Source organism: Macaca mulatta, chromosome 16, assembly GCF_049350105.2.
Source record: "Macaca mulatta isolate MMU2019108-1 chromosome 16, T2T-MMU8v2.0, whole genome shotgun sequence".
Lineage (NCBI taxonomy): Eukaryota > Metazoa > Chordata > Mammalia > Primates > Cercopithecidae > Macaca > Macaca mulatta.
This window is the reverse complement of record NC_133421.1, coordinates 21,066,275-21,080,269: the sequence shown is the minus strand read 5'-3', so window position 1 is coordinate 21,080,269 and position 13,995 is coordinate 21,066,275. Positions and strand designations below refer to the sequence as shown.

General features: G+C 46.4%; 1 protein-coding gene and 1 non-coding gene across 5 annotated transcripts in view; one reads left to right on the top strand and one right to left on the bottom strand.

The window, feature by feature from the left end:
* Nucleotides 1-2,280: 2,280 nt before the first annotated feature.
* Nucleotides 2,281-13,995, top strand: part of ULK2 (unc-51 like autophagy activating kinase 2) — a 106,077-nt gene continuing 94,362 nt past the window's right edge. For all 4 annotated transcript variants that reach the window (XM_015118807.3, XM_015118806.3, XM_028836113.2 and 1 more), the window contains exons 1-3: nucleotides 2,281-2,892; nucleotides 4,381-4,473; nucleotides 5,368-5,409. In XM_015118807.3, coding sequence (XP_014974293.1) covers nucleotides 2,803-2,892; nucleotides 4,381-4,473; nucleotides 5,368-5,409 — 225 coding nt within the window. In that variant the 5' untranslated portion in view covers nucleotides 2,281-2,802. The remainder of the gene's footprint in view (nucleotides 2,893-4,380; nucleotides 4,474-5,367; nucleotides 5,410-13,995) is intronic.
* On the bottom strand, nucleotides 8,958-9,028 carry TRNAG-CCC (transfer RNA glycine (anticodon CCC)). The gene has a single exon. It is a non-coding gene; the product is annotated as a tRNA-Gly (tRNA).

Below are 13,995 nucleotides of genomic sequence, written 5' to 3'. Positions count from 1 at the left end.
GAGTGCAGTGGCGCAATCTCGGCTCACTACAAGCTCCGCCTCCCGGGTTCACGCCATTCTCCGGCCTCAGCCTCCCGAGTAGCTGGGACTACAGGCGCCCGCCACTGCGCCCGGCTAATTTTTTCTATTTTTAGTAGAGACGGGGTTTCACCATGGTCTCGATCTCCTGACCTTGTGATCCGCCCGCCTCGGCCTTCCAAAGTGCTGGGATTACAGGCGTGAGCCACCGCGCCCGGCCAAGTGGTTTCTTAAAAATACCTTCATGTGGCTGGGTGTGGTGGCTCATGCCTATAATCCCAGCACTTTGGGAGGCCGAAGCCGGTGGATGGCTTGAAGTTGGGAGTTTTGAGACCAGCCTAGCCAACATGGTGAAACCCTATCTCTACTAAAAATAAAAAAAATTAGCCGGGCATGGTGGTGCAGGTCTGTAATCCCAGCTACTCAGGAAGCTGAGGCAGGAGAATCACTTGAACCCACGAGGCAGAAGTTGCAGTGGGCCTAAATCGTGCCACTGCACTCCAAACTGGGCCACAGAGCAAGACTCTGTCTGAAAACAAAAAAACAGGCCGGGCGTGGTGGCTCACGCCTGTAATCCCAGCACTTTGGGAGGCCAAGGCAGGCTGATCGCTTGAAGTCGGGGGTTTGAGACCAGCCTGGCCAACATGGTGAAATCCCATCTCTACTAAGACACAAAAATTAGCAGGGTGTGGTGGTGCCTGCCTGTAATTCTAGCTGCTTGGGAGGCTCAGGCAGGAGAATCACGTGCACTTGGGAGGCAGAGGTTGCAGTGAGCTGAGATTGTGCTACCGCACTCCAGCCTTGGTGACAGAGTGAGATTCTGTCTCAAAAAAAAAAAAAAAAAAAAAAAAGCCGGGCGCGGTGGCTCACGCCTGTAATCCCAGCACTTTGGGAGGCCGAGGCGGGCGGATCACAAGGTCAGGAGATCGAGACCACGGTGAAACCCCGTCTCTACTAAAAATACAAAAAATTAGCCGGGCGCGGTTGTGGGCGCCTGTAGTCCCAGCTACTCGGGAGGCTGAGGCAGGAGAATGGCGTGAACCCGGGAGGCGGAGCTTGCAGTGAGCCGAGATCGCGCCACTGCACTCCAGCCTGGGCTGGGCGACAGAGCGAGACTCCGTCTCAAAAAAAAAAAAAAAAAAAAAAAAAAAAAAAAAGTACAGAAAAGGCTAGACTGTAGAGAATCTTTCAGTGAGGTAAGGAATCATTTCCATCCATTGTTGGGTGTACGTGCAATCTTGCTTAAGTTGCTGTCAACTTTTGAAGGCTCCAGATTTTCAGTGTCTAACACAACCACCTGGGCCAGATGTAAGTAAGGACAGGATGACGTAAGGGTGCACAGTAGCAGAAGCAGAAACCCAAGGCCCTAGGTTTTGAGCGTGTGAGGAAGGAGGGTTCTCTCAGCTGACTCTGTCACGGTTCAGAGATCAGCTTGCAGGGACAGACCCTGAAAGCACAAACCCTAAACAATGGAACACACACTCAAGTGTGGGGCCTGCGTTTTCTCATCGTTTCAAGCATATTGTTTAGTCAATGGTTTCATAAGGTACTTCCTTGCGGGAAACCTGACAGTCTGTTCCTTGTCACTTGAACAACTTTAACAATCAGGTAGAAAAGAAAGCTCCCTTCGGCCATTTGAAGTAAGCCCGAGGTCAAACTAGCCTGACACTGGGAGCCCCCAGGAGAGCCTTGAAAACGTGTGCGATCCTGAGTCGGTATGCAGAGGCGATTCTCTGCGAAGAGGACCCTGAGCTTGACCAGCTTCTCGCAGAGTCAAGGGACCACCAAAAGGTGCAGAATTCCGCCTGTCACCGTCCCTCTAGGGATCCGGAAAGAGTAAACCCCGAGAGGCGTCCGAAGGCCGGCAGCTTGGCAGCATTAACTCCGGTTTTCGAGGGCGCGGGCAAAGCCTGGAGTAGCAGTCGCTCCTTTGCTCTGGCAGGAATTTGGCGGTCTACCCTGCAGAGATTCTCCCGTCCTGCCTGCAGCTGGGGTTCAAGACTCGCTTCTCTGAAGTCCGCCTCCCAGCGGCCTGGAGCCCGGGGCGTGGTCGGCTGGAATCTGCTCCCCAGGCCCAGAACAGAGCCTGCAGCCCGTAACCCGCTGTGGCCGCAGCGGGTCGCGCCCGCCGTCCCCGCCTCAGGAGCAGCTGAGGATCTCCCCAGCTGCGGGCGCCCCGCCCGGGCCGCACTCCTTTCCCCGGCGGAGGGAGCGGGCTGGCGCTGCGGCCTTCAAGGCGCGCGGACGTCGCGGAGGGCAGCCAGTCGCGCGGGAGCGGGTAGCGCGCGTGAGGGCGTTGGGCGCCGCCGCGAGGCTGGGAAGCGCGGGTCCGCGGCGGTGCGGGTTCTAGGGCGGCGGCTGCCGCCGCCGCAGCAGCGCCCCGGGCGGGGAGGGCCGAGGAGGCCGGACGAGCTGGGGATGGAGAGTACCAGGCCCCTCACTGCCTCAGAGCGCGTGTGCGGCTCCGGGCGCGCACAGTGACGGTGACAGCGACCCTGGCCCGGCAGCGCCGAGGCCGCTTCGCCAGACAGCCCGCGACCGGCGGCAGGCCGGGCCATGAGGAGCGGCCGGGGCCGGGCCGGGCCTCGCTGACCCCGGCTCCGCGCGGCGGCCTCCCCCGTTTCCGCTCCGGCCTCTCGGCATGAGAGTCAGCCCGGGCCCGGGGCTGCGGCTGCCCCAGACTCGCCGCCAGCTGGCGCGCTCCGGGGCCGCAGACCCGCGGTGCTGATACCTGCGCCGCGCTACGCCGCCAGCCCGCCCACTGTGTGCCCCGGGGGCGCGGCCATGGAGGTGGTGGGCGACTTCGAGTACAGCAAGAGGGATCTCGTGGGACACGGGGCCTTCGCCGTGGTCTTCCGGGGGCGGCACCGCCAGGTGAGCGCCGGCCGGGGCGAGGCCGGGCCCCGGGCGGCAGGCACGGGGCTAGGTGGTTCTGAAACTTGGCGCAGCCGCGGGCCGAGCCCCCCGCCACGGCTAGCCGCCTGGGGATGCTATTGTGCGCGCAGCCCGTCTCGCGGTTTGTTTTGGTCCTTTGAGGGTTGTTGTGAGGCCCAAGCCTCTGGCAGCGCTCCGCCTACCGACCGGCTGCTGCTGACCCTCCTGTGTGCCCGGGACCCACCCCGCGGGCCGATCGCAGGAGCCTTTGCACCCAGGTTGCCCTCGACCCAAAATAGACGGTACTGCCCCGTGCAGACTCGAGGCTTGGGCGTGAATGGACCTTTGGTTTTTTCCCCCGTGCCCAGGGCTGGTCACCTTTGAGGTTGATAATTACAGACCCAGCGGAAAATGGGCGATGTCCCATTAGCCTCAGGCTTTCTCAGCCTGGGAGGTGTCACCTTTCTCAGCACTGGTCCCCTGCACCCCGAAGAGCCCCGGCACCGTTTTCTTCCCCGGAGTCAGATAGATGAGCTCCGGGTGAGAAAGGTGATTGGACAATTCATTTTCAATCACAATGAACATGAAATCATGTTTAAGCCTTACATTTTTTTTTTTTTTTTTAGCCTTTGCTATTTCGCAAGTACAGTTACACGAGGTTTTAGAATCTAAAGAATTTGCAAAGGCATATCGGGAGTGAAAATAATCTTAAAGGGTGTGGCAGTTCTGATTGTTGCCAAGGGGCGTGTTAAAAGTGGGCTGACTTTGTTGCTTATCGGATAAAGTAATGCTACTTTTCTTATTTATTTATTTATTTATGAGACACTCGCTTTGTCGCCCAGCCTGGAGTGCAGTGGCGAGATCTGATCTCTGCTTACTGCAACCACCGCCTCCCGGCTTCAAGCGATTCTCCTGCCTCAGCCTCCCGAGTAGCTGGGATTACAGGCGCCTGCCACCACGCTCGCCTAATTTTTTTTTTTTTTTTTTTTTTTTTTTGTATTTTTACTAGAGACTGTGTTTCACCACGTTGGCCAGGGTGGTCTTGAACTCCTGACCTCAGGTGATCCGATCCGCCTGCCCTGGCCTCCCAAAGTGCTGGGATTATACGTGTGAGTCACTGCGCCCGACCTACTTTTCATTTATTAGGAAAATAATTTAGAACTCAAGAAAAACAAGGTGTAATCATTCCAAACTAACAAGTTTTCAGTTAACCGTATCACCTTCCAAGTTTATTTCTACATTTGTCCATAACTTTGAAGTGGTTGTTAACTGTTCTTTTTTCATTCAATGTTAGTTACTATGTGGACTTCATATTTGTTATTTTTAGTAGTTGTGTTGTAGGACCTTGGCATATTACACTATAATTTATGAAGTCACTTTCCCATGATTGAAAATACAGGTTCTTTTCCATTTTTCCCCAATGCCGTACATTTATTTGCTAAAAACATCTGTGGAATATCTAGGAGTAACACTGTTTTTCTTTTTCAGAAAACTGATTGGGAGGTAGCTATTAAAAGTATTAATAAAAAGAACTTGTCAAAATCACAAATACTGCTTGGAAAGGAAATTAAAATCTTAAAGGTATGTTACTTTATATAGTAGTATTCATATAAGGTTAAAACTTAATTTAAGTGAATGCATGCTGCCATCCTTTGTAGTTTGGTAGTTGGGTCTAAGTTTGAGAATTTTCAACTGTTGCTCTCCTTTTTGCATGCTCACTTTTTTAAAACATTGAGTACTTAGAAGCTGTTTTTAAGAACCAAAGCTCAGAGGGATTCTGTGAAGACTGAGTTTAGCTTCTCATCATTTCTCCTTTTTCCTAGTGACTGTGTTGTTGTTTGAGAAGAGGGCCAGGCAGACCCATCTTGTACACTGTTTTTACTTCTCCGGTTGTCCCCTTTCATGTTACTACTAAGTTTTTTGGGGAGAGTAGGGGCACTGGGGGTCTTTAAATGGAAGACAGTTACATTCTTTGGAGGTGGCTTTTTTAGATCACTCACAACCAGTGTTATCTAAGTGAGATGGTTTGAGAAGATGGTTAAGTAAATTTGGAAAACCCCATTTGCTAAATACTTCTTGGAGAGTCACAAAGCCTATGGCTCATTAAAGAAAGTCTGAAAAATTCTACAATGAAGAAACTGGTTTCAAAGTACTTAACGTAGCGTTTTCCAAACTAACACAAGTGTGGAACCCTCATTTAACACCCGATTTCTTCAAAACTGCTTTCTGTCGAGAGCTCTTTGCTAAGAATTGTAGCACTTTGAACTAAAAATCATATTTTCTTTTAGTGAGATAATGTGCTTTTTGTTTGATCAGGCACATTTCTTATTCTTGAATTGGATTTTTCTAGTCTATTAATAAAAGTGTAATACTAGAAGTAGTGTGTAAGTGTATACTTTAATTTTATTTACATATTAAAATATAGTAAAAGTATTAGAATACTTACATATTTTTCATTCTCAATTTTCTTAATAGGAACTTCAGCATGAAAATATTGTAGCACTCTATGATGTTCAGGTACCTTATTTTGAAATTTTTTAAAAATTAAAAAAATTTTTTCTATTTCATACAGATTTAAGTGACTCTTAATAGAAATAAAAATGACTTTAATTCTTGTTGAAAAGATACATAGCTTGAGTTACATGTTTCTGAATTAAGAAATTATTTAAAACAGAACAGAGTAATAGGCTGAAAGAATATGCTGCATGAGTAAGTTTATTAACGATTGATAATATACTATAGAGGTAGCATTGTTTTAGGTGAGGTAGAGGAATATTGATACCAAATCTAGCATTCTCTGATGAATGTTGAAAGGACTATTAAAAATAGACCTTTTTTTTTCTTCTTCTTTTTTTTTTTTTTACGGAGTCTCACTTTGTCTCTTGGGCTGGAGTGCAGTGGCTTGATCTCGGCTCACTGCAACCGCCACCTCCCGGGTTCAAGCGATTCTCCTGCCTCAGCCTCCCGAGTAGCTGGGACTACAGGTGCGCACCACCACGCCAGGCTAATTTTTTTTTTTTTTCTTTTTTGTATTTTTAGCAGAGATGGAGTTTCACCATGTTGGCCAGGCTTGTCTCGAACTCCTGACCTCAAGTCATCCTCCCATCTTGGTCTCCCAAAGTGCTGGGATTACAGGCATGAGCCACTGTGCCCCGCCTAAATAGAAATTTTTTTTTTTTTAAAACATTTTTTTATTTTGTGGTGATAGGGTCTCTCTATGTTGTTCAGGTTGGTCTTGAACTCCTGGGCTCAAGGGATCCTTCTGCCTCAGCCTCTCAAAGTGCTGGGATTACAGATGTGAGCCACCACACATGGCCTAAATAGAGCTTTTTCTTATTATGAAAGCACTATTTGTAAATTGAAGAAATGTTAGAAAATAAAAACAAAGACACTATGCATATTCATCACCCAGTTATATCTATGATTATAGGTTATAGATATATTTGTGTATGCTATGGCATGAAGTAGAGTTGCATTTTATTTGGAATGGGAAGTAGGTTCTAAAGTCATCCTCTAAGGCAAAATTTCCGTATAGTCAAAATTACTCTTGGAAATCCTTTTCAGATCCCAGCATTGTAGAAAATTGCTGTTTTCTGGGTGTAGCACCAGATGAAGCAGCTGGCTTATATTTAGGGCCATCTTACGTTAAAAAATCTTTTAAACGCTAGAATCAGGCTGGGTGTGGTGGCTTGAGCCTGTAATTCTTGCTACTCAGGAGGCTGAGGCAGGAAGATCACTTGAGCACAGGAGTTCAGGGCTGCAGTGAGCTGTGATCATGCCACTGCAGTCCCGCCTGGACAACAGAGCAAGATCGTCCCTTAAAAAAAAAAACCCAAAAAACTAGAATCACGTGTAGCTAGTGCGATACCATGTGAGAGCTGTAGGGACCAGAGACTCTCAGAGGGAACAGCAGATTCTGGTTTTCTCTCCACTGTCACTCCAGGGCAAGTCAGCATGCATGATTTACGTAAGTTCTTTCTTTTGCTTAGTCTGGACAGTTGAATTCGGTTAAGGTAAATGTATATGTTATGTGATCCTATTACATATATATTTCTAGCTAAAACCTCTTCTGTATTCATTTGACAATTTTTTTTTTTTTTTTTTTTTTTTTTGAGACCGTCTCACTCTGTCGCCCAGGCTGGAGTGCAGTGGTGTGAGCTTGGCTCACTGCAACCTCTGCCTGCCGGGTTCAAGCAATTCTTGTGCCTCAGTCTCCCAAGTAGCTGGGATTATAGGCGCCTGCCACCATGTCCAGCTAATTTTTGTATTTTTGGTAGAGACAAGATTTCACCATGTTGGCCATGCTAGTCTGGAACTCCTGACCTCAGGTGATCCGCCCACCTCTGCCTCCCAAAGTGCTGGGATTACAGATGTGAGCCACCACTCCCGGCCTATTTTGTAAGTTTTTCAGTGACTGTTATGTGCCAGGCATTGTTCTAAGTGCTAGGAATCAAGCAGTGAATAAAACAAAGTCTTTGCTTTCAATATGTTTAGTTTTAGGCGGGTGAGACAAATGGACTGTTGTATATTTACTTTTTAAAAAATATTGTCATTTTTCTGCTGGGCACTGTGGCTCATACCTGTAATTCCAGGACTTTGGAAAGCCGAGGCAGGCGGGTCACCTGAGGTTGGGAATTCAAGACCAGCCTGACCAACATGGAGAAACCCCATTTCTACTAAAAATACAAAAATTAGCCAGGTGTGGTGGTAGGTGCCTGTAAAGCCAGCTACTCAGGAGCCTGAGGCAGGAGAATTGCTTGAGCCAGGAGGCAGAGGTTGCAGTGAGCTGAGATTGCGCCATTGCACTCCTGCCTGGGTAACAAGCGAAACTCCGTCTAAAAAAAAAAAAAAAATTTTTTTTCATGTGGTCATATCATAACACAAAGTAACTAAACTCATGTTATAAGATGTTTAAATTTTTTTGGCCAGGTGCGATGGCTCACGCCTGCAATCCGCACTTTGGGAGGCTGAGGAAGCGGATCACCAGAAGTCAGGAGTTCAAGACCAGTCTGGCCAACATGGCGAAACTCTGTCTCTGCTAAAAATACAAAAATTAGCTGAGCGTGGTGGCGGGCACCTGTAATCCCGGTGACTCAGGAGGCTGAGGCGGGAGAATTGCTTGAACCAGGGAGGCAGAGGTTGCAGTAAGCTAAGATCGTGCCACTGCACTCCAGCCTGGGTGACAGAGCCAGACTCCATCTCGGGGAAAAAGAAAAAGGATGTTTAAGTTTTTCCTAAAAAGAAAAATGCTGTAAGAATTATGTATACCTTCTGAACATATTTTTGATTATTTAACTTCAATTTCTAGAATTGGAAAGACCAAGTCAAATAGCATGCACAGTGTTAAAGTTTTTGATTGTAGAGTATGATTGCTTTACAAAAACTTTACAATTTAAACTTCCATTCATGGAATATGTGAATGCAGTGGGTATATTTTATTACCTGTTCAGATAGCTGTAATTCGTTTCTTCATTTGAGAAATTCAAAGCAGCATAAAAAGGGGAGAAACCTTTCAAGTCAAAACTAAACTCATCTCTTCTCTCAGTCCCTAGTTGAAATGTTGGTTCTCCTCACTGCTGTTTGTATAGTTTGTCTTAGTCTCTGTAGACAGAGGGCACCAAGTGGTACAACTCAGTGCCTAGTACAAAAACTGTTAAATAATGTTAACTCTTTAGTTTCCCAATCTTGGAGATATACAGAAAACCCTGGCAATTGCAGAGTAGGTTTCGTTTTGAAAGTATACTTAGATTATTTTCTATCAGAATGAAAAGTATTTTTTAGTACCAGCTTTGATTATAGAATGAGGTATCATTAGGGAGAACATACTAAAAAATGTGAATTGTTAAACAATCAGGAATTTCACAGTGACTGCATTAAAATGTTGTTTTATTTTGTACATGGTATACTATTAGAACTAATTTTTTTTTTTTTTTGAGAAGAAGTCTCACTTTTGTTGCCGAGGGTAGAGTGCAATGGCATGATCTCAGCTCATTGCACCTCTGCCTCCTGGGTTCAAGGGATTCTCCTGCCTCAGTCTCCTGAGTAGCTGGGATTAAGGTGGGAGTTGCATTGGCCAGGAATCGAACCTGGGTCTCCTGCATGGGAGGCGAGAATTCTACCGCTGAACCACCAGTGCTTTGAAACTTCTACCACTGCACTACCAGTGCTTTGAAACTAATTTATAAAAACAAACTTAAGAAGTATCAGGCTGAGCGTGGTGGCTCATGCCTGTAATCCCAGCACTTTGGGAGGCCAAGGCAGGCGGATCACCTGAGGTCAGGAGTTTGAGACCAGCCTGACCAACATGGAGAAACCCTGTCTCCACTAAAAATACAAAATTAGTCGGGCATGGTGGCACATACCTCTAATCCCAGCTACTCGGGAGGCTGAAGTAGGAGAATCTCTTGAACCCAAGAGGCGGAGGTTGCGATGAGCCGAGATCGCACCATTGCACACCAGCCTGGGTAACAGGAGGGAAACTCTACCTCAAAAACAAAACAAACAAACAAGAAGTATTAATCAGATGTCTTAAACGTTTGGCTGTTAAACAGAGTCTTGACCTAATACTTTATATTTGTTTTCTTGATTCAAATTGTTCATCAATGGGTACAGTATGTTTAGGAACTAATATAGTAACTGTCAACTCGGAGTGAATGTCATTTTTACTGACCATTAGTTTTGGTTATCTGTCTGAAGTTTATAAATTGAGAACTTTTGACATTGTAAAAATCAGCTTTCAGTTTAGATGAGACTTAAAAAGAAATGCATTTTCCCTCTTGATTCCAAAAGTAATATATGCCCACAGTTAAAATAATCAAATACTGTGCAAATGGTAAATTAGAAAAGAGATGGCAGTTCCCAGAGATAACCACTGTTTGGTATATTTTAGAATTTTCTAAATATGTATATCAGTCTATAACCATTTATACTTGGTTTTTTTTTTTTTTTTTTGAGACGGAGTCTCGCTCTGTCGCCCAAGCTGGAGTGCAGTGGTGCGATCCTGGCTCACTGCAAGCTCCGCCTCCTGGGTTCACGCCATTCTCCTGCCTCAGCCTCCCGAGTAGCTGGGACTACAGGCGCCCGCCACCGCGCCCGGCTCATTCTTTGTATTTTTAGTAGAGACGGGGTTTCACCATGGTCTCGATCTCCTGACCTTGTGATCCGCCCGCCTTGGCCTCCCAAAGTGCTGGGATTACAGGCGTGAGCCACCGCGCCCGGCCTATACTTGGTTTTTAAAGCTTTTCATTTTGAGAGAAATGGTAGTGTTTGTACAGAAGTGCAACATGTTTTATTAAGCTTGATGTGTCTTAGATACTTTGTCATAATCAGTATAGGTATTGTAGGGCTAAATGATAATTTACTTAAAACCCAATTATAAGCCAGGCATGGTGGCTCACACCATAATCTCAGTGCTTTGGGAAGCTGAAGCAGGAGGATTGCTTGAGGCCAGAAGTTCAAGACCAGCCTGTGCAACTTAGTGAGACCCTGTTTCTTTTATTTTTTATTTTTTTTTTGTTGAGACAGAGTCTTGCTTTGTCGCCCAGACTGGAGTGCAGTGGCCAGATCTCAGCTCACTGCAAGCTCCGCCTCCCGGGTTCACGCCATTCTCCTGCCTCAGCCTCCCGAGTAGCTGGGACTACAGGCGCCCGCCATCTCGCCCGGCTAGGTTTTTGTATTTTTTAGTAGAGACGGGGTTTCACTGTGTTAGCCAGGATGGTCTCGATCTCCTGACCTTGTGATCCGCCCGTCTCGGCCTCCCAAAGTGCTGGGATTACAGGCTTGAGCCACCGCGCCCAGCCGTGAGACCCTGTTTCTACAAAAAATAAAGTTAGCCAGATGTGCTGGCACATACCTGTAGTCCCAGCTACTTGGGAGGCTAAAATGGAAGGAAGGCTTGAGCCCAGGAACTTGAAGTTACAGTGAGCTGTGATTGCACCACTGGCCACTGTACTCTGGCTTAGGGGACAGAGTGAGTCCTGTCGCCTAAAAAACCACCGAATTATGGCTATTTGGAGTGTTTCCTATTTTTTCTCTATTGGAAACAGTACTGCAGAGAAAACTGTGTACATATATCTTTGTGTGTTTTTGTAGTGTTCCTGTAGAATAAATTCCTTGAAGTGGAATTGCTTGGTCAAAGATATTAGCTATCTTTTAAAAGATTATACCAATTCTTTCTGTCACCCAGGCTGGAGTGCAGTGACACAATCTCGGCTCACTGCAATCTCTGCCTCCTGGCTTCAAGCGATTCTCTTGCCTCAGCCTCTGGAGTAGCTAGGATTACAGGTGCCCGCCACCATGCCTGGCTAATTTTTTTTTTTTTTTGAGACAGAGTCTTGCTCTTTTGCCCAGGCCGGACTGCAGTGACTCTATCTTGGCTCACTGCAAGCTCTGCCTCCTGGGTTCATGCCATCCTCCTGCCTCAGCCTCCCGAGTAGCTGGGACTACAGGCACCTGCCACCGCACCTGGCTACTTTTTTGTATTTTTAGTAGACATGGGATTTCACCATGTTAGCCAGGATGGTCTCGATCTCCAGACCTTGTGATCTGCCCACTTCATCCTCCTGAAATGCTGGGATTACAGGCGTGAGCCACCACGCCCAGCCTATACCAGTTCTTTTTGTTTTTTATTTTTTTATTTTTTTTTGAGACAGAGTCTCGCTCTGTTGCCCAGGCTGGAGTGCAGTGGCGCGATCTCGGCTCACTGCAAGCTCCGCCTCCAGGGTCCATGCCATTCTCCTGCCTCAGTCTACCTAGTAACTGGGACTACAGGCGCCCGCCACCATGCCCGGCTAATTTTTTGTATTTCTAGTAGAGATGGGGTTACACTGTGTTAGCGAGGATGGTCTCAATTTCCTGACCTTGTGATCTGCCCGCCTTGGCCTCCCAAGTGCTGGGATTGCAGATGTGAGCCATCACACCCAGCCACCGGTTCTTTTTAACCAGTAGTGACCTTTTTTAAAAAAATATCTTTACAATCTCACACTAGGAAAATGTATTTTTTATTTTTTATTTTATTTATTTATTTATTTATTTATTTTTTTTTTTTTTGAGACGGAGTCTCGCGCTGTTGCCCAGGCTGGAGTGCAGTGGCGTGATCTCGGCTCACTGCAAGCTCCACCTCCCGGGTTCACGCCATTCTCCTGTCTCAGCCACCTGAGTAGCTGGGACTACAGGCGCCCACCACCGCGCCCGGCTAATTTTTTGTATTTTTTTTAGTAGAGACGGGGTTTCACCGTGGTCTCGATCTCCTGACCTTGTGATCCGCCCGCCTCGGCCTCCCAAAGTGCTGGGATTACAGGCGTGAGCCACCGCGTCCGGCCAGAAAATGTATTTTTTAAAAATTTTAAATTATATTTATTTAATGAATAGAGACGAGGTCACTATGTTGCCCAGGCTGGTCTCAAACTCTTAGACTAAAGTTATCTTCCTGCCTCGGCTTCCTAAAGTGCTGGGATTACAGGTGTGAGCCACCGTGCCCAGCCTAATTTTTTTATTTCTTTGTTTCTTTTCTTTTCTTTTTTTTTTTTTTTTTGTGATGGAGTTTCACTCTGTTGCCCAGGCTAGAGTGCAGTGGCATGATCTCAGCTTGCTGCAACCTCTGCCTCCTGGGCTCAAGCAATTCTCCTGCCTCAGCCTCCCAAGTAGCTAGGATTACAGGCACCCACCACCACGCCTGGCTAATTTTTGTATTTTTAGTAGAAATGGGCCAGGCTGGCCTCGAACTCCTGACCTCAAGTGATCCACCTGCCTCAGCTTCCCAAAGTTCTGGAATTACAGATGTGAGCCACTGCGCCCAGCTGATATATTTTGTTTTTCTTAAATCATTAGGGTATCAGTCATCTTTTTGCTGCATTTATCTTTTTACATTTCTTCTGTGACGTTCCCATTGCTGTTCTGTGATACATCGGTTGTGTTCATTTTTCTTACTGATTTATTTGTGACTCGAGTTTCTTGAGCTAGTTAATGAGAGGTACAGGAGTATAGTCGTGAACAAAGTAGAAATGGTCCTTGTCATTGTGGAATTCTTACAGTATATTAGGAAAGATGACATTAAGCAAATAGTTGCTATTTTTTTTTTTTTTTTTTTTCTTTTTTGAGACAGGGTCTGGCTCTCTTACCCAGGCTGGAGTACAGTGGCATGATCATGCCTCACTGCAACCTCCACCTTCTGGGCTTAAGCCATCCTCCCAGCTCAGCCTTCAAAGTATCTGGGACTACAGGCAGGCACCACCATGCGTGGCTAATTTTTCTATTTTTTGTAGAGACGTGGTTTTACCATGTTGCTCAGGCTGTTCTCAAACTGCTGAGCTTAAGCCACCTGCCCACCTTGGCTTCCCAAAGTGCTGGGATTACAGGCGTGAGCCACCACACCCGGGCCAATAGTTACTGTTTCCAAGTTTGCCAAGTGCTGTAAGGGAGAACTGTTGGTGAGGTTTGGACAATATGGGGACTAGGGAAGTGGGACAAGGGAAGGCTTCCTGGGGAAATGATGTCTATAGAGATTGAGGGATGGGTTGGAGAAGGCTAGGTGGGGGTTAATGGGAGAAAAAAGTAAGCTTCCCAAGGAGATGAAGCCTTCTGTAAAGACCACTGACAGGAGAGATCACTGAGTTTGAAGAACTGGAAGGAGGTTAGTGTGTCTGGAGTACAGTAATGAGAGCGAGAGTGTAGTGTTAGGTGATACTGGAGAGGTTAGCAGGAGCCAGATCTGATGTTTATCTTAAGGACAGTGCAAAGCCACTGAAGAGTTTTAAAAGTAGGAGAGTGATACCATTTTTGGTTTTCAAAAGATAAATCTTCTAGAGCACTCCGAGCATGAGATAAATACTTTCACTTAGGAATATATAACTGTGTGATTGTCAGTGGTCTGGTTAAATATCTACCTCTTGGTAATTCTTAGTATCTCAAGAAAAAGATGATTCATTTAATAGGTGGTGTTCATAAAACTGAGACATCGGACAAAAAATAGAATTGGAACACCATTCTCATCATTTTCCAAAATAATTTCCAAATGAATTAAAGGCTTAAATATATAAAGTAAACAATAATAGTCTCAGAATAATATTTAGATGACTATATAATCCAAGGGATGGAAAGACATTT